The 20,907-nt window shown below is 46.7% G+C and overlaps 1 protein-coding gene across 1 annotated transcript in view; it reads left to right on the top strand.

The window, feature by feature from the left end:
* Positions 1 to 20,907, top strand: part of MDN1 (midasin AAA ATPase 1) — a 455,945-nt gene that overhangs the window by 423,150 nt on the left and 11,888 nt on the right. The window contains 1 exon segment of the mRNA XM_073628928.1: positions 2,400 to 2,563. Coding sequence (XP_073485029.1) covers positions 2,400 to 2,563 — 164 coding nt within the window.

Below are 20,907 nucleotides of genomic sequence, written 5' to 3'. Positions count from 1 at the left end.
GTTTCCTCCCATTTGCGCCTCATTTGTTTTGTTGTACATTTTCTGTTTTCAAGGCATATTGCTTTAAGTTTTCTGTCTTGACGCTTTGATGTCTTCCTTGGTCTACCAGTATGCTTGCCTTTAACCACCTTCCCATGTTGTTTGTATTTGGTCCATGTTTTAGACACCGCCGACTGTGAACAACCAACATCTTGTGCAACACTGCGTGATGGTTTACCCTCTTTACCTACATACTAACAAGCAGATTTAATCTGATGCAGGTGTTAGTGTTTGTAATGAAAATTTACAGGGTGATTCCATCATTTTTTCCTCAGAATTGAGTGATTCCATAATTTATTCCCTGTGCTTGTTCTATAAATCTAACTGTTACTGGCCACCACAATTATTTTTCTTGATTTCTTTTAGTGTTTCTTAAAGCCAGAAAGTTGCCATTTGAAATGCCTTTAGTTTTTGGCCATGTCTGTGATCTGCTTTTTTTCTACAACAATAAACAACTGAAGGAACATCCTCAGGGACTGGTGATTCCATAATTTTTGCCAGGGGTTGTAGGTCTGGACTTTGGTCCATTCTAACAAATGAATATGCTTTAATCAAAACCATTCCATTGTAGCTCTGGCTGTATGTTTAGGGTCGTTGTCCTGCTGGAAGGTGAACCTCTGCCCCAGTCTCAAGTCTTTTGCAGACTACCAGGTTTTCTTCTAAGATTGCCCTGTATTTGGCTCCATCCATCTTCCCATCAACTCTGACCAGCTTCCCTTTCCCTGCTGAAGAAAAGCATCCCCACAACATGATGCTGCCACCACCATGTTTCACGGTGGGGGTGATGTGCAGTGTTTGTTTTTCACCACACATAGCGTTTTGCTTTAAGGCCAAAAAGTTCAATTTTGGTCTCATCTGACCAGAGCACCTTCTTCCGCATGTTTGCTGTGTCCCCCACATGGCTTCTCACAAGCTGCAAACAGGCCTTCTTATGGCTTTCCTTCAACAATGTCTTTCTTCCTGCCACTCTAACATAAAAAACAGATTTGTGAAGTGTACAGCTAATAGTTTTCCTGTGGACAGATTCTCCCACCTGAGCTGTGGATCTCTGCAGCTCCTCCAGAGTTACCATGGGCCTCTTGGCTGCTTCTCTGATTAATGTTCTCCTTGCCTGGCCTGTCAGTTTAGGTGCACAGTCATGTCTTGGTAGGCTCGCAGTTGTGCCATACTCTTTCCGTTTTCGGATGATGGATTGAACAGTGCTCCGTGAGATGTTGAGGTTGGTATATTTTTTTTATAACCTTACCCTGCTTTCAACTTCTCCACAATTTTATCCCTGACCTGTCTGGCATGTTCCTTGGCCTTCATGATGCTGTTTGTTCACTAAGGTTTTTATAACAAACCTCTGAGGGCTTCATAGAACAGCTGTATTTATACTGAGAATAAATTACACACAGGTGGACTCTATTTACTAATTAGGTGACTTCTGAAGGCAGTTGGTTCCACTATATTTTAGTTAGGGGTATTATGCCCCGTACACACGGTCGGATTTTCCGACGGAAAATGTGTGATAGGACCTTGTTGTCGGAAATTCCGACCGTGTGTAGGCTCCATCACACATTTTCCATCGGATTTTCCGACACACAAAGTTTGAGAGCAGGATATAAAATTTTCCGACAACAAAATCCGTTGTCAGAAATTCCAATCGTGTGTACGCAAATCCGACGGACAAAGTGCCACGCATGCTCAGAATAAATAAAGAGATGAAAGCTATTGGCCACTGCCCCGTTTATAGTCCCGACGTACGTGTTTTACGTCACCGCGTTCAGAACGATCGGATTTTCCGACAACTTTGTGTGACCGTGTGTATGCAAGAGAAGTTTGAGCCAACATCCGGCGGAAAAAATCCTAGGATTTTGTTGTTGGAATGTCCGAACAAAGTCCGACCGTGTGTACGGGGCATTAGAGTAAATGGGGCTGAATACAAATGCATGCCACACTTTTTTCAGATATTTGTAAAAAAAAATTGAAAACCATTTATTATTTTCCTTCCACTTTACAATTATGTGCCACTTAGCATTGGTCTATCACATAAAATTCCAATAAAATACATTTACGTTTTTGGTTGTAACCTGACAAAATGTGGAAAATTTCATGAATTGTATGGATGAATACTTTTTCAAGGCACTGCATAAATAGCCACATTTAGTACCTGCATTGCAGTGCTGAAGCTTGGCGGTATTGGAGTAAGGCTGTTCCTTTTGTTTTAAAAAAATAAAAAATAAAAAACTAACGAGACTCCAAAAATTGAGTCAAAAGCACTTGCAGCAGAGTAAATTACTTCTAAATGTTAAAGGAAAAAGTGGGGTGCATTAAAACTGAGCTGCCAGTATGTAAATCTCTTGCATTGTCTTTAAAAGCAGGGCCTGAGGAAACCAAATTAGACTTACAAGGAGCAACAGTAGAAGATGATGTACAGAACAAAGATGTTGAACCTACAGCCGTGGATAAAGAAAAACATGAGAGAAGCACAGAGTCTACCATTCATACTGTCTGGGAGTTTTTAAAAGAAGGATCTGTAATGGTAAGCTCAACTTGTCTTTACAACAAATGAGCAAATAACAATGTGTATGGCATACTTGTACTCTGATATAGCGTACACAGGTAAGTCCAGTTTATTTTAATTGTACACTACAGGCCTGATATTCATAGACCCTGGGACATCCCCAGGCAATGAATAAGAAGGGTGGGCATCAACTAGGCAAACATCAGAGCATAAGGTGCTACTACCCAATTGTCCAGATTAGAAAGGGCTAAGGCTTTTACCATGTTAGACTGCTGCTTCCACACACCCAAATTTAATTTTTTGAATTGTATACTGTGTGTTTTATATTTTGTATTTGATTGCATGCTTGTCTTGCTTGTTCGAAGAGTAGCCTTCCTTCCTCTTTGCTTATTAACATAATAGGTTAAGCAAGTGATTTTGCTACCGAGGCTGTGAGGTCAGTCGGCTATATATTTGTCTTTTCAGTCTTGTATCACTAACTATGATTAGGGCTTTTTAGGCCGAAACCTGTTAGTGTTTGCTTTTGTATTGGAACCTTTCACTCTTTAGGATGAAAAAAAGGAAATATACTGCTGAAATTGTCACCTGGCTGTTGACTTTATTGTGGTCCGAACTAGGCAAACAGATCTGTGCCAACAGGCCCAACAATAACAATGGTTAACAGATCTAAATCCGTGTCACTGCAAGAGTCCTCAGTTGATAGACCTTTTTCCCTTTAAAAGAAATCAATCTTAGCCTAACTAGTCTATTATTTTACCTAAGATTCTTCAATCAAACTCTTCTAATAGAACAAAAGAAGCAGTGCATCCAGATCAGTGCAACCATAGTAAAACCTTGGAAATCTTACCTGGACCGGAATAGTATGCATTTACATGTAATAAATATCAGGAAATGGGAATGTTTGGAATTTAGTCCCTTTTACAGGGTAGACTTTTCAAACTTGGTGGTAAAATTCAGACGCTCAAGGCTTAGTCTGATGTGGATTACCATGTTACATCACCCCACTGATCACATGCATTTCAACCATTTCCACCTGGTGCCCTTTATAAGGTACTCAGATGCTCCCTCTGCCCTTTTGCCACAAGGACTTCACTACAAGATGGTCTGTACCTGGGTTACTGTGTACTCCTTTTTGGACACGCTTACCTAGTTTTTTGCACCCCACTCAATGAGTACCCCACAGGGGGAATATCCTCACCCATAGCAATGACAGAAATCAGGCACTAAGGGAGCAATGGCAACAGCTCAGGCAAACACTGAAACTCATAGTTACGATGCTTCTCTTGCACCAAAGCAAAGACCCTATTTTAACACCAGTCTGTGCATCCCATTCTAGTTCTATCTCAAAAATGTAATAAGTCTACTTTAATATTACTTTAATACAGCCATCACTGTCTAAGGCTCAAAAATGCCAGGCTTCTCCAGCTCCATTGTCTCTATCTGAGTCTGATGCCCTGGCAGAGTCTGACAGAGGGGAATGAAGAAAACCAGGAAGCCGTGTTAGAGGCCGCCACATAAGACTTCACACTTTAAGGCTCCTATATACGTGATTAACAAAAATAATGGGCCATCAATCCAGAAAAGATTTTCACCCCTCCTGGAAATTTTGCTGAGCTCTGAAAAAAGCGTTCACAAAAAAGCGGTCTGTTCTGATAGTAGACCCTGCTGTCTGTCTCAAACAAACCTTTTTGTACCAGTTGGAGATGCTACTTTATTCAAAGATTCTGCTGACAGTTTAAGACGCTCTTAAAAACTCTACTCTTGCATACTCAGTTGTGCAACCAGCTATTGCATTTTGACTGCCGAACTACAGCTAATTTTACTAGCAATGACCAATGATCCCATGTCCTGGACCTTACTTTAACACAGCAATTACCCTCTGCCTTGCTCTTTTGTGTTGATGCCCTAGAATAGGTTTTGACACACATCTCCCTATTGTCTCTGATTTTCTTTTCAGATATGCAGAATATTGTGACTAAAGGTTTACATTTTTATTAAATACCGTAACAAATCTGTTATACATAGCCCGCTTTCTATGGGGACATTTGAGCGACTCACGCCTGAGCCGTGCTTCTGTGAATATATGTTGTCCGTTCACACATGGAACGTGGAACATTTGCAGTAGGAAACAGTTGCTTCCTGTTTGTTGCACAACCTTTTGGCCTATTTTCTGCTCCTAGTGTTTTCTCAAAGGTATTTGCACCTCTTCTTGTGCTTCTAAGAACTCGGGCACCAGGAGTCTTGCAGCCTTGAAGGAAGCAAGCCAGATCATCTCATAGATGGAGAAACACTGTCCAGCAATCTCTGCTGTTTACATCCCAGGAGTGACCAGAGGCATGTAACCACATATGACTTTAAGCCATGCTTGCTCCAGCCTCACCAGACAGACTAAAAACAGGCACCCGATGTATAGGATGTCACGTCCTATTGGCCCCGCTCTGTGCATTTCATCAAATTGATGTCTTAAGGGACATCAATGCGATGAAACGCATAGGAGAGGACCTATTGCATGTGATGTTATCCCTGAAAAGCTTGTGCCCACTCGCTGTCTGTATGTTGCAGCTATAGCCAGTATGTCTTAGTTACATGTGGTTTATTCCTTAGTGTTGGGCATGATACTTGTTCTATTTAAGTGCAATATGTTTGAGTGATTTTAGAAAGAAATAGGTTTTATAGACACAAACCCTTGTCTGTTTTGGATTATGTGTCTAATCATGCCCTGAAAACATCTATCAAAATTGATGTAGTGGTTAGGATCCTGTAAGGTCTCCTATAGACTGTCCACTATGTCTACCCCAGTAGCTAGACTTCTGCCTTATCTTCTATAGACCTGCCACTCAGTCCCTCTAGCAAGATCATTTCTCTCTGTAATAGTAAACACTAAGGCAGCCCATGTATTAGTCATTTTCTTTTTTTCGTTCAGCCAGCGAGTTGAATGGAAAATAATGACCTGGTTCCCCCATCCACACATTCGAGGTGGATGCGCAATTGTCTCCCACTGAGCAATTGTGTTCTGACAACACTGAGAACAGGAGCAACGTGACTTGTTGTGGTTCAAAACTTGCGAATGGAGTTGAATGGTATACAAGACCAGGTTTTAGAGAAGGCAAGAGCAGAATGTCTTCTTAGCCTGTTTAACCCACTGGTTATCCCCCATCCACATATTTGAGGTGGATGTGTGATTGTCTCCCACTGAGCTATTGTGTTTTGACAGCAGGAAATCTTCCTCCCTTTGAGAATACACTGGTCAATGCCGCCAGCTATAGCTGGGTCTAATTCTGACTTTTTTTTTTTTTAACAAATAACTTTGTTTTTATTCAAGAAGAGTACACGTTTACAGGGTATTGACATTGGTATTACAATCAATGAGCAAAATAAAATGAAAAAAAAGATAGCATACACTGGAAAGCTCAAAGTTGTATTGTCATTGCACAAGAACAACAATCTGTTCTATAAGCATGGGTGTTCCAACTCCCTGGGTACATTGTAAGGAGAAGTTGGTCAACATACATTGTTTTCAAATTAAGGGGGGGTCATTCAGCTATCTCATTGCATGTGGATGCAGTATCTAACCAAGTGTCCCAAATCCTCCCATATTTGGCCGGGTATCCCCTATGGGCGTAGAGTTTTTTTGTAGGGTAAAACACTGTTAACTGCAGATAACCATTCTTGGAGTGTTAGTGGCACTACCCTGAGCCATTTCCACTCTATGAGCAATCTAGCCGTAAATAGTGTTTCTTGTAGAAGTATAAAGTGAAATTTATCCTAGTCTCGGTCTGGGAACACTCCCAGTAAACGTTGTTCAGGGCATATTGTTAGGGGGCCCCCATCTTGTCATGTATGAATTTCACTATGTGGGACCAGTAGTCTTTTATTATTGGGCAGGACCAAATGATGTGGAAGAAGTTGCTGGTGGGGCTACCGCTTCTGGGGCATAGGGGGGGTCAGATATGATCTGTGTAAGATGTATAGTTATGTAAGGAGGTCTGGAAGTGACCTTTTTATATGCATCTAACGCGTCTTCCCATTCGTCATCCTCCATCTCCCCCACGTCCCCAGCCCAGCGATCTTTCAATCGATAGCCGAGTGTTGTAGCAGTTGGGCAGAGAAGAGAGTTGTAAAATATTGAAATAAGTTTTGAAGAGTCCGGCCCGGTTATTATACTTAGAATGTCCAGTTCTAGGTTGGGGGGATTCTCGAAATTGAGTCTGTAGGGCGTGGCGGAGCTGGAGGTAGCGAAAGTGCATAGAATTAGGGAGACTGAATTCATCCTTGAACTGTTGAAATGATTTCAGTATAGCACCACAAAACTCATCACACCCTGATTAATCCAAAGATTATGGTCTGGTATCGTTAGTAATTCTTTTAGGCCTGGGTTGTCCCAGAGGGGTGTCTGCGAGTGCGTGGGGGGGGGGGGGGGGGGGGTTTGAGTCTGCGTCTCACCACTTCCCAGATTTTACAGTAATGTACAGTAGTCCCTTTCAGTTTCCCAACACCCAGGGATCCGCCGGGTCCCTGAAGATTAGTTGGAAGGGGTGGGTATGTATACAGGTGTATGGGGAGCATACGAGGGCCAAATAACGTTCTTTGTCAACTTTAGGTAGAAAAAGTGGGACAATTGCGCTGCTAAGTAATACCAATTAAAATCTGGTAGTGCTGCGCCCCTAAATCAGTGGGGTTCTTCAGCACTTGCCAGGACAGTTTGTGTCGGGTTTTGCCCCACACACAGGAATTTAAAAATGCTTCTATGGATTTGTAGACTCTAAGGGGTGAGTAAACCGGAGCATGCCACAGTACATATAGGAACTTGGGGAGTAGGACCATTTTCATTTAAGTTTACGTGGCCCATTACGCTCAGGGGCAGTCTGGCCAATGTCTGTGTCTTTCAGGGTCATGAACAAGGAATCCAAGTTCAGCTTGACATATTCTTCCAGGGAGCGGCTGATTGTTATGCCTAGATATTTCATGGAGCTAACACAAATAAGGGGGGAGTAGGCCTGGGTCTCCATAGGGGCACCGATGTCGATGGGAAGGACCTGGGATTTAGCCCAATTTTCAGACCTGAGATTTTTCTGAATGTTTGTATTACTTCTAGGGCTGTTGTCTGAGAGGGGCCAGTATCTTCCAAGTATAACATGTCGTCAGCCTATAGACTTACTGTCTCTATCAAGTGCCCACATTGCAGACCCTTGATTCCCGTGTGTGATCATAATGAGGATGCCAGGGGTTCCACCACTAGGGCATATAACAGGGGGGACAGGGGACATCTCTGACGTGTGCCCCTAGAAAGAGGGAAGGCGTCAGAGATCCTGCCATTGACCAACACCCTGGCATCAGGATTTTGGTAGAGAAGTTGGGTTCGAATCCAAACCGTGCCAGGCACTCCCAGAGAGGTAGTCCTACTTTATGGATTCAAATGCACTTGCGGCATCTAAAGACACCGCGACTCTGGGTCCTATCTGATCGTGTCTGGTGATTCATGTATAACCTGCATAGGTTAAATGCTGTGTTTTTTGCAGGCATAAACCCAGTCTGGTCCAGATGAACCAGGGTGAGGATCACCTTGTTTAATCGTAGCGCCAGGACCTTGGCCAAGATCTTGATGTCTAATTGAAGAAGGGATATTGGGTGATACGATTCAGGGAGTTCTAGATTTTTGCCTGGTTTGGGTATGAGTACTATAATGGCTTTACACATTGATTTAGGTAAGGAACCAGATTCAAATGTATGGGAGAATAGTTTGTGCAGTGTGGGAACCAAGGTTTCGCTGTAGGTTGTATAAAATTCAAGGGGGATGCCATCTGAGCCATGAGCTTTCGATGGGTTAAGGTGGGACATCGCCTCAACTATGTCCTCCTTAGAAATGGGAGCTTCCAACATCTCATTCTGGGATTGGGATAGTGTGGGCAGGGCAATGTTGGCTAAGAGTGCCACCACCTCCTCCCTGGGGTTGTTGATAGTAGAAGAGTATAGGGATGCAAAAAAGGAGCAGAACTCCCCAGCCACCTTGTCAGGGTCACTGATCAGTACGTCAGTAGCATTTCGTAGGGAGACCACAGTAGGTGGCCTGTGTTACAGATGTGCTAGGTAGGACAAGAGACTTTCCGCCCGTTCCCACACTCATATATACTCTGTTTGCTATAAAAGATTTTCTTCTCTGCCTTTTTAAAGTGGAGGCTATTTACCACCCGGGCCTGCAGTTTCAGCTGGTCGGCCGTGGCTGGTGAGGGGTTGTTAAGAGAAAATTTTCTCTACATCTGCCAGGTTTTGTTCTGCCTGCCTGACCACCTGTAAGGAAGTCTTACTATATCTGGATATGCGCTGGGAGAGAATCATACGGGCATGGGATTTAAAGTCCCTATTCGTTCCGAGAAAGAATTCCCACTCGTCTCTGGCCCCCTCTGTCAGGGATCACTGATAACCAAAAGAGGTTAAGTTTCCACACATAGGTTGTGGGGGGGGGGGGTCGAGTCGAAGCTCAATCCAGTAGGGGACATGGTCAGAGAGGATGCGAGGGCTAAAACACACATCTCCAAGGAGTGAGAGAAGAGAGCGGGTTATTAATATTAAGTCTATTCGTGACATAGTTATGCGTTGCTGAGAAGCAAGAAAACACTTTGTCTTGGGGGGTGGCAGTGCCTCCAGGTGTCTACAAGGGCAAGTTTAGTAAGGAGTTTGCCAAATCTTGTATGGTAGTGGGTGAAATTATCTGGGGGGTATCGCCGTCAGTCTGTCCAGCTCCCTGTCGACAACGTTGTTAAAATCACCCATCCAAATCGCCGGAACAGTCGGATATTGGGACATAAATGTCAAGCCTTCTGTCAATGCATTAAATTGGAAGGGAGGTGGTATATAAATTGCTAAGGAGTTCAAGTCCATTGATTCTAGCATGTAAAAATAGAAACCTGGGGATCTGATCTGAGTTTCAAAGTGAATTGCGCAGTCTTGGCCACCTAGATTGCAACCCCTCTGGAGTTAGCGGTGTGAGGGGCCTGATAGAGCCATCCCACCCAGGGTTTCTTGAGTGTTAACATTAACTGGCCCGTGAGATGGGTTTCCTCCAGCACCATGACCTCAGCACGTTGTGCCTTGAGATATGATAGTGCTGCCTTTCTTTTCGGCTTGGCTCTGTCACGCACATTCCAGGTAATACATTTCAAATTAGGCATTTCACAGCAGACCGACTATCGGTGCTCGAGACAGCTGCCCAGGCCCACCCTGCAAGCACGAGGGCGCAAAGTGTCATCTGCGGGGCTCAGGGCAGCGAGGACAGGATATTGGTATACGGTCCACTGGAGTCCGAGGTGCACATCGGCAAATGGGGCCCCAGTGCATCGCTTGTGCATAGTGTTATTGATCAAATCCCGACAATTAGAACTCTTCTTCATATCAGTTAGTTGCAAAACGGTCAACCACCAATAAAATTCTAAAGGCCCGTACACACGATCAGACTTTTTGACAACAAACATGCAAATTAGCTGTTTTGGAGCAACATCCGACCGTGTGTACGCTCCATCGGACAAACTATTTCTGTTTCCATTGGACTTTTGTTGGCTGTGCGAACGGACAAACTTTCCGGCAACAAAAGTCCGATGGAGCAAAGTCCGATCGTGTGTACACAAAAGCATTGGACTTTTGTACAAACTACAGTATGCGGCCGCGAGAATGTTTCCAGCGAGAACCCATCGTGCTGGTTCTCCGCGACAGGGTACTGTACATCTCGCGCTGGCTGCAATAGGAAAAACACATTTTCCTATTGCGGCTAGCGTGAGAGGGGATTCCCCTCTGGGGGCATACCAGGCCCTTAGGTCTGGTATGGATTTTAAGGGGAACCCCCTACGCCAAAAAAACAGCGTGGGGGTCCCCCCAAAATCCATACCAGACCCTTATCCGAGTATGCAGCCCGGCCTGTCAGGAAAGGGGGTGGGGACGAGCGAGCTGTACCAGGCTGCATGCCCTCAACATGGGGGGTTGGTGCTTTGGGGGAGGGGGCGCCCTGCGGCCCCCCACCCCAAAGCACCTTGTCCCCATGTTGATGAGGACAAGGGCCTCTTCCCGACAACCCTGGCCGTTGGTTGTCGGGGGCTTATTGGAATCTGGGAGCACCCTTTAATAAGGGGGCCCCCAGATCCTGGCCCCCCACCCTATGTGAATGAGTATGGGGTACATGGTACCCCTACCCATTCACCTAGGGGGAAAAAGTGTCATTAAAAAAACACACTACACAGGTTTTAAATGTAATTTATTAGGCAGCTTCGGGGGTTTTCTTCTGACTTCGGGGTCTTCTGCCGACTTCGGGGTCTCTCAGGCCTCTTCTCCCCCTCTCCGGTGTTGTCTCCGCGCTCTCTGGTTCTTCTCCGGTGCCTTCTTCCTTCTGCTGGCTCCGGCTCCGCTATTTTCTGCTCTTTTGCTGCTCTTTTGCTAGCGGAGGAGCCCGGCCATCTGGATCATCTTCTTCCCCCTTCTCTTCCAGAGATGTCGACACAACGCTCTCTCCGGCTGTAATGCTGTCTGTGCGCTCTGCTATGACTTATATAGGAGGTAACCCCACCCCCCTATGACATCACAGTCCCCGTGCATGCTGGGACTGTGAGGTCATAAGGGGGTGTGGTCATGTCATCCTATGACCACGCCCCCTTATGACCTCAGTCCCAGCATGCACCGGGACTGTGATGTTATAGGGGGGCGGGGTCACCGCCTATATAAGTCATAGAGCGCACAGACAGCATTACAGCCGGAGAGAGCGTTGTGCCAACATTTCTGGAAGAGAAGGGGGAAGAAGCCGATCCAGATGTCTGGGCTCCTCTGCTAGCAAAAGAGCGGCAGAAGATAGCGGAGGAGCCGGCAGAAGATCCAGACACCGGGAGAAGACGCCGGAGAGACCCCCGGAGCTGCCTAATAAATAAATAAAATAAATAAAAACTTGTGTTGCTCGAAATTCATAAATGCAGCAACATAGTCCGTCACAGAAAATGAGTCCCATGAGTTGAGAAGAGATCACCTGTGAACTTTGGTAGTAGATAAGAACTTTTCTTATTCGTTCATTGACAGACACAGCCTTCTTTATTCAGAAGCATAGGGTTATATCGCCCACTACAGTAGTAGGACACTAGGCAGAAAAAATACTTGGCTACGTCTATGGGCAGTCTTAGGTGATATGCACCCCACTCTCTGCTATAGGCCTTCAGTTTTTTTCTTCTGCCTAGTCAGGAGTAAGGACCTAGTTCCTTGCTGGGATCTCTTGTCCTGGCAATTTTTATTTTTTTAGTTTGCAGATCTCACCTGAAAAATACAGGAACAAAACAATCAACTGCCGGGCTGGACATTCGATCCAGTGGTCACCGCAGTCTGGCCAGTGAGCGCGTGCAGACCGCAGCTACATGCTAGGACGGCCGCAACATAGCCCTACTGGATGGCCCTTAGGGTGTTTTTGTGGCGGATGCGGGCCCCTCCCCGGGTCGGTCGGTCCTGCGGGTCCCCTCTGTCCCTGCACCCTCTTTTCATAGCCCTATAGGTCCCATGGTAACCCCACTTTCCCCCGCCTCCCTCCATATGGCATGGTGGGTCCTGGGGGACGCGGTTGAGTGCTGGGGGTGCACGCTGCCTAGGTGCTGTGCTTACCAGGGGGGGAGGCACTGGGTCTGGTGCCCAGATCCTCTCTTGTTTCTCATCCTGGGAGGCCATGGGGTTCTCCTGCATCTGTGGTAGTCTCGTGTAGCAAGGGCCAGCGGCCATTTTGCCGTAGCCGGCATCCTTTTCCCTAGTGCCTGATGACTTCCTATGGCCGGCGGCCATAATATGGTGGATTTTGGTTCGGGCAATGGTGGCCAGTACTGTGTAGCCCAGGATGGCATTTTTGGAAGGCGGAAGCTCCTCCTTTTTTTTTTTTTTTTTTTTTTTTTTTTTTTTTCGCGTTTTTAAAATGTTTATTCAAAAAATATAACAGTTGTACAAAAATGGATAAAGACCATAAGAAAGGCTGGTGCAATATGAGGTAAATCACCTTCAGAAACAAAGAAGAAACAAAACAAAGGAATGAACAGGGTTTGATAGGTAGAGCATTTCCAAATGACTCTGCTTAAGGTCATCCCCCGTTCGCCCTACGCACCCCAAATGGGAGCCTGCTGTGCTAGGGACAACCAGGAGTACGACCAGTAACTGCAGGGAGAGGGCTAGGCCGCTCCCCAGAACCTAACAAGTAACGCAGTGGGAGTCATGTCAATTAGATAAACCTGGTATTAACAATAGGAACATATGGTGATCAAGTGGAGATCATAGAGGGAGGCTATAAAAAGAGTACCCTCCTTTTTCAAAAGATTTGGTACATTTGACTGAAAAACCGTTCTGGAGTGTTGACAATCTCCAGAACATGTAGAGGGCTGGTTCAACCCAAGTATGGTCATAGGGTTGAAGGAGAGAGAGTTACGGAAAGAGAAAGAGTGAGGGGTAAAGAGAGAGTGGGAGAGAAGTGGAATAGGAGAGGAGGAACCTTTGCAGGTGGTAGAGGATATGAGCCAAAAGCGTGACTTGCTCAGACTTAAGGCAGCTTCTGTTCCTCAGGGAAGTAGAGATATTCCTATAGATTTGGCCCAGGATTCCCAAGTCAGTCTAAATTTCTCTGATGTGTGGAGTATGGTGTTGGAAATTTTCTCCTGAGACATAATCCAGGAAATCTTTTGTTTGGTCAGGTAAAAGGAGACCGAGGGGGATTTCCATGCACAGGTTATTGTAATTTTGGCCCCCAGGAGGATAAAGTGGATTAGGGATTGGGTCAGTTTGGGTACATCAGGGATTTGGCTATTAAGGAGTGCTATTGTGGCGTCCTGTTGCACCGCGTATTCAGTGGATTTGCATATGAGATTAAAGATTCTGTTCCAGTACCCTCTAATTGTGGGGCATTCCCATAAAGTGTGTAGGAGGGAACCGGGGGTCATGGAAAATGTGCGCCAGCGGGCGCCAAGCCGATGTCTGGGAGTGCCATTTGTGTAGGGAATCACATAATGTCATGGAATGTGAGAGTGGGAGTCGGAATTGAGGGTCGATCTTTCTGTGGGCTCCAGATTAGGAAGTCTAGGGTATGGTTGGGGGTAGCCTTTTTCTATGTCTACCAAATCTGGTTTCGGGCCTTTGAAATAAATGACAGAGAATGGGCAGCCTGCTAATAACACCATAGATTAGGTAGTCTTAATCCCACTTTTTTCCTGGATCTAAATAGAACCGCCTGGATAGACGATGTCCCTTACTGCCTCAGATGAAACGTATAATTGCTGACTGCAGTTTTATCTAGGAGGTGCTTTATGGGTATGGGGAGGGAACGAAATAGATACAAAATTCTGGGCAGCAAGGTCATCTTGACCGTGTTCATTCTCCCCAGACAGGACATCCGACAGTCTCTTGAACATAGGATAATTGCATTGGTGTAACAGATCAATTTTAGAAGTGAGATGAACGCCCAGGTAGGGGAGAGAGGATGGGCTCCAGGAGAAGGGGAAGTATTTTTTTTAGTCTATCAACCAGGTCTTGGGGGGTGGAGATGTTTAGGGCTGTTGATTTGGTCATGTTGACTTGCAGGCCTGAGACTGATTCAAATGTTTTTAGGAGTCTGAGAATATTGGGAGTGGGAGTGGAGATGACCACATTTTACTCCATGTATGTCCGGGTGTTGTCTGATAGCTAATGCCAAAGTTTCTGTTGCACCGCCGGAGCGGTGCGGAGCTCTCGGCTACGGCGACCCCGCGCGTGCGCACTCAAGCTCCTCCTTTTAACCTGGCGCTGACTCGTGTTTTCTTCTCCCTTGGACGCCAGGTGTGTGCGGGTCTACATCTGAGGCAGCAAGTGCTACGCTGGTGGGGTGGTGAGTCTGGAGGATCCCTTCTCTCTCTGCTGTGGGGTGTCCTGGTGGTCCGTTACCACTAGCGGTGTGGGGGGGTGTCCCATTGTAGTGGTCACTCTTGGGGTGGGGCGCTCTTTTTTTTTTTTTTTTTTTTCTTCTCCTATGGAGTCTCAGAAGCATGTTTCCCCACCTGACCCCCTGTCAGAGGCTGCAGGTCCCTCTGGGTCCCAGTCATCTGTTGAAGCACTGACGGCGGCCCTGGAGTCCTTTGTGTTCCGGGTGGAGGTGGCTGTTGGGAGGCGGACTAGCAAGAAGCGTCTCCCGCCTTCCCCTGCTTCGTCTGTCTCGTCAGATCCTGAATCTATTCCAGCTGCCGTGGATGGGGCCCACCCTGCGGGGTCTGCGGCCGTGCTCCTAGATCTTTCGGACAGTGAGGATGATTCCTCTGCCCCAGTGGCTGGGCGTGAGAAAGCGCTGAAACTTTAGAAATGGAGGATGCAGCTGCGGTGGAGGTGCCAGTCCCCTTTGGCACTTATAAGCCGCCTCGTGCAGCAAAAGTGTTCCCTTATCCCTCCTTTATTGACAAGTTTGTCTATAAAGAATGGGAGCGTCCAAAACGCCCCTTTGATCCCAAAGTGTTTCGCTGTGCGTTATCCCTTTGAGGAGAGTCTGCTCAAAAAATGGACAGCTCCACCTGTGGTGGATCCCCCAGTTTTTCGGTTGAACAAAACCACTATGATTCCGGTTGAGGACTCTCTGGCCTTTAAAGACCTGGCTGACAGGAAGGCAGAGTCTTTGGGCGGCACTATGTTCTCTATTGCAGGTTCAGCGCTTTGGCCGGTTTTGGCTACTGTTCTGGTGTCGCAAACGCTGACAGAATGGGTGAAGTTATTGCGCTGTGACCTGTAAGGTTTCCTCCTGCCTTCACGGAATTAGCGGACCAACTGATCCAGGGGCTGCAGTTTGTCTGCGAAGCCTCTTTGGACGCAGCTCCCTTGCTTTCTAAGCTATCTGTTTCAGCGGTAGTGCTTTGACGGGTATTGTGGCTGAAGTGTTGGACTGCGGACCAGGCCTCTAAAAAGGCCCTAGCTGATCTGCCTTTTCAAGGCGATTGTTTGGGGCCACTCTGGATTATATCATTAAGAGTGTCACGGGGTAAGAGTACTTATGTTCCACAGTCAAAGAAGGGGAAGGAGCCAAGTCGCAATCGTGGCCCGCCCTTCTCGGCGCACACAGTTTTTTTCGTCCCTCAGGGTCCACTGACAAAGGCTTGAAGTCCTTGGGAGGTCCCCAGCAGCCCTTGTCGGGCAAACTGAGAGCGGGCTTCTCCAGACCCCCAGATGAGGCTCCTTTGGCATGAAGGCGCCCTCACCCGCAGTCTGGGTGGGGGGACATCTTCGCTGGTTTCTGGGCCCATGGACCTCTCTGATAAACGACAAATGGGTCCACAAAGTGATTGATTACAAGATCAAGTTCCAGGCTCGTCCCCCCAACCGTTTTTTTTTCTGTCCAATCTGCATGTGTCTCCAGACCACTTATTAGCCCTCCAGAGCGCGGTGCAAAGCCTGTTGCTCCAAGGGGTGATTGTCCCAGTTTCCAGGGCTTTTATTCAAACCTATTTACGATTCTCAAAAAGAGGGTATGGTACGTCCAATTCTGGACCTCAAGGCCCTGAACCGCTATGTGCGAGTGTGGAAGTTCAGAATGGAGTCCATTCGCTCTGTGGTGGCATCTCTTCATCAGGGGGACTTTCTAGCCTCCATCAACATCAAGGATGCCTACCTGCACATTCTGATTTGTGCACAGCACCAGCGGTTCCTCCGCTTTGCTGTGGGAGAGGAGCATTATCAGTTTGCGGCATTACCCTTTGGTCTCGCCTCCGCTCCTCAGGTTTTCACCAAAGTGTTGGCCCCGGTCCTGGCGCTGCTGCGCCAGCAGGGAATTGCTGTTCTGGGCTACATGGACGACCTTCTGCTGTGAGCACAGTCCCCAGCGGCCCCGAGGGGTGTTGTGGAGATCACTGTTCAGACTCTGGCAAATTTTGAGTGGCTGATAGATTACCAAAAGTCTGCGTTGATTCCAGTTTGGAAATTGGTTTATCTGGGTCTGACTCTGGATTCCGCTCGGGCCAGAATGGTCCTTCCACAGAAAAAGCTCCAGAAATTACAGGTGTCAGCCCGCTTGCTGCTGTCCAGCAAGTGGGTCTCCCTGCGGACTTGCATGCGGGTACTGGGCCTGATGGTGTCTACGTTCGAGGCAGTCCCGTTTGCTGAGTTCTTTACAAGACCCCTGCAAAGGGAGATCTTGTTAAAATGGGACGAATGTTCCGAGTCCCTAGACAGTCAGATTCGGCTGAGTCAAGGAACCCAAAGGGTCCCTGATCTGGTTACTTCATTCCCTGGCTCTTCAGCAGGGAAAATCCTTTCTCCCGTTGTACTGGACGGTGGTCACCACCGATGTCAGTCTGTCTGGGTGGGGAGGAGTCCTGGGCCTAAGCTCAGCTCAGGGTCACTGGACGCTGGGGGAATCCAGGCTACCTATCAACATCTTGGAACTCCAGGTGATCAGACTCTGTCTGGATCATTGGATGGATCAACTTCAGGGCCTCCGATACGGATCTGTCAGACAATGCCACGGCAGTGGCCTATGTCAACCACCTGGGAGAAACAAGGAGTGTGTTAGCCTGCCTGGAAGTAGCTGGCATTCTACAGTGGGCAGAGCGTTTCGTCCCAGCCATCTCCGCTGTTCACATTCCGGGGGTGGACAACTGACAGGCAGATTACCTCAGTCGTCCAGTATTAGACCAAGGGGAGTGTTCTCTCCATCAGGAGGTATTTCAACAGATGTGTCGACGCTGGGAGTCTCCAGAGGTAGATCTGATGGCATCCCAAATCAACAGGAAGGTGCTGAGGTTTGTGGCCAGGTGTCGGGAACCTCTGGCGGACACCACAGACGCTCTGGTCACTCCGTGGGGGTCGGTATCGTCTGATCTGCGCCTTTCCTCCTCTCAAGCTTCTGCCGCAGCTGTTGCACAGGATCGAGGCCGACAGAATTCTGGTCATTCTAGTGGCCCCAGACTGGCCTTGTTGACCCTGGTACGCTAACCTGGTGCGTTTGGTCGTAGGACGCCCCCTTGTGTCTGCCTCTTGGGGAGGATCTGCTATCCCAAGGGCCGATCTTCCACCCCACTTTACCGTCACTGATTTTAATGGACTGGCTATTGAAAGCCAGGTGTTGAAGGATAGGGGCTTATCTACGTCAGTGATTCCAATGCTACTCAAAGCTAGAAAGTCTACTTCCAGGAAGGTATATTATTAGATGTGGAAAGCATACATTTCATGGTGTGAGTCGGTGGGGTTTCACCCACGTTCCTTTTCGGTGGCTCGGGTTTTGACTTTTCTTCAGAGGGGCGTTGAAAAGAATTTGGCCTTGAGTACTGTCAAGGGCCAGGTGTCGGCCTTGGCAGTTTTCTTTCAACGCTCCCTGGCTTCGCATTCCCTGGTGTGTACCTTCATTCAGGGAGTGCGACGTGGTTCCACCGGTGCGATCTCCCTTGCCACCGTGGCACTTGAATCTTGTACTTTCGGTTCTACAGAAGCCTCCGTTTGAAAATATTCGAGAAATTCCCCTGCTCACGCTATCACAGAATGTTGGCTTCTTGGTGGCTATTACTTCTGCTTGCAGGGTGTCAGAGTTGGCAGCTCTATCCTGTCGCACGCCCTACTTGGCAATTCATAAGGACAAGGTGGTGCTTCGTCCTTGTCCTTCTTTCCTTCCAAAGGTTGTCTCCGATTTCCATTTAAATGAAGACATCGTGTTGCCTTCTCTATGTCCCAGGCTGCAACATCCGAGGGAATCTGCCTTACACACCTTAGATGTGGTACGGGCTGTCGGGGTGTATTTGGCGGCCACTGAGTCTTTTCGAAAGTCAGACTCCCTGTTCGTGATTACGGACGGACCAAGAAAGGAGTTAATCTGCTTCCTCTGCGACCATTTCTAGATGGATCAGGCAGACGGTGACTCAAGCCTGTTCTATTAAGGGTCTGGTTCCTCACTTCCAGGTGAAGGCACACTCGACTCGGGTGCTGAGTGCCTCCTGAGCCTTCCGTCAGGCGTCGATAACGCAAGTTTGCAAGGCGGCCACCTGGTCGTTGGTGCATACTTTCACAATTTTACAAGGTGGATGTGCTGGCATCTGCAGATGCTTCTTTTGGCCACAAGGTTCTGCAGGCTGCAGTCTAGAGGGTTTTCCCTTGTGAAGGTTTTTTTTGCTCTTCAGGTTGAGCTCCAGTTGTTCTTGCTGAACTCCAGGTTGTCTGGTTGGCCTGTATTTTTGTTGGGTGCCCCACCCCTCATGTTTGGCACTGCTTTGGGACATCCCTATGGGTCTGAATAAAGAAGGCTGTGTCTGTAAATGAACGAATGAGAAAGTAGGATTTTTGACTTACCGTAAAATCCGTTTCTCTGAGTTCATTGACGTCAGACACGGCACCTGCCCCTCCTATGGAGTTGTTAATGCTTCTAGTACTGCTTGTTGCATAACTGAAGGCCTATAGCAGAGAGGGGGTGTGTATCACCTAGGACTGCCCATGGCCGTGCCAAGTCTTTTCTGCCTAGTGTCCTACTCCTGTAGGGGGCTATATAACCCTATGGTTCTGAATAAAAAAAGCTGTGTCTGTCAATGAACTCAAACTTATTTTACGGTAAGTCAAAAATCCTATTATTCCTTAAAGTGCAGTCCACCACTATGTAATAATGTTGGCAAGCTTACCAGACAGTGTGGACACTTGCCTGATGGAGCACACGTGCACGAATCCAGCCTCCACAGAGACTTCCTGGTGACTGCTTCCTCATGTGCTCTCCCATTCTGCCCGGGACATCGTAAACCACCGGTGCTGCCGGGTATGATGACCCCCGCGCTACCCTGGATCTCTACACCATCTTGCTGACCTTTACTTATGGACCTTGACTAATGTGCCTAAAACTGCCACTGTCTTGTGGAACCTCTCCTTTTAATCTTGGATGGGGTGATTTCTATAACATTGGTCTGTGCTGGATTTGGCTGAGGTGTTTCCTCTTGACTGCTTGATTCAATACTGATCAGTATACGAGTCCACACCTTCTAGTAAGCGTGCCAACATTATTACATGGTGGACTACACTTTAAGGTATAAGTTCTTATCTGTGAACATTCACGGGTGATCTCTTCTCAACTCATGGGACTCATTTTCTGTGACGGACTACCATGATGTTTTATGTATGATTTTTTAGCAACACAATTTTTTTTTCACTTTTTCGCATTTTATATTTCATTGTTGTCTATTGCCTTACCACTATTTAGTATGGCCCAGTTAGATCCTCCATCCATTTGAGTGTTCAGACTTTGGGAGACCCGGGTTCCATACATATACATTACTTCATTACCATTTGCATTTTTGGTTCACATTATTTGAGCGCTGCACTAATGTTTATATGATTATTTGCACAATATGTCTAGAGAAGTGTTAGTTGCTTTTTAGTCTCTAAGCACAGTTTTTTTACATTTCCATGCAAACTATGATACACCTTATGGGTGGAATCAAGAACTTAATCTATGGTTATCTCTGACACATTTTCTCTTGGGAACTGACTCTTCTTTTTCCTCACAGGGCAGTCCCTATCATATGGGATTTCTTCCACCTGGCTGGGTGATTGTTTTGCCTTTATTTTAAGGCTTCTTCTGCCAATAGCTAATGGGTACTTCTTTCCCTACCTGAGCCCATTCTTTCAGAAATGGGGTTTTTGGGCGTTTTTTCAGCATCAAGTATCTGTTTTTCTTGCAAGTTGCAGGGCTTAACACCTGATCCTCTGATCAGGTTTTCAAAACCATTTTTTGCCAGATTACTGTTTGAAACTCTGCTGATGCATGCTTCGACTGCAAGATTCTTCTATTGTCAGTTCATTTTGTTTGGGTCCACTGACCTTTCTTGTTTTTACTGTGGGCCTTTTTTGTCACTGTTTTGTTGCCCACCTCCTGAGTTATTGAATGGTCTTGTCCCATGGTCTAGTAATCCGTTTGTGTCCTGTAGTGTATTGTACAAATAAGGTATTGGGAGTTTGGGATTACCTGTAAATACCATATCTTGGACTAAAGTACAGTATACAGGTCCCTCTCCGTTGATCTCCCCAGTGCTTGCTAAAAAAAAAACTGGAGCCTCAGAGTGGATAAGGATTACATGGATACACTGTGGGGCAGTCCCAGCACAGCTTTTGCTAGTGTTGACTCACATGAAGGTAACTGCATATAACCCATGGTCTAAGAATGATTTCCTATGTTCTGTACTTCAAGATATGGAATTTACAGGCACATCAAAATTCCTGTTTTTCATTTTATTGCAGGTTTTTGAATCTCTTGGTTAACTTTGTTACCTTCCTTGTCTCTTGATTACGTGACTTCATTGGCTCCTCTTTTGCCTCCGTCATGTATTTTGTGTAATTCTGCCTAAAAGCAACTACATCTATTTGTTTCTTTTACTAGCGATACTTATTGT

This window comes from Aquarana catesbeiana, linkage group LG04 (genome assembly GCF_042186555.1).
Source record: "Aquarana catesbeiana isolate 2022-GZ linkage group LG04, ASM4218655v1, whole genome shotgun sequence".
Classification (NCBI taxonomy): Eukaryota; Metazoa; Chordata; class Amphibia; order Anura; family Ranidae; genus Aquarana; species Aquarana catesbeiana.
This window is presented reverse-complemented; position numbering and strand designations above follow the sequence as displayed.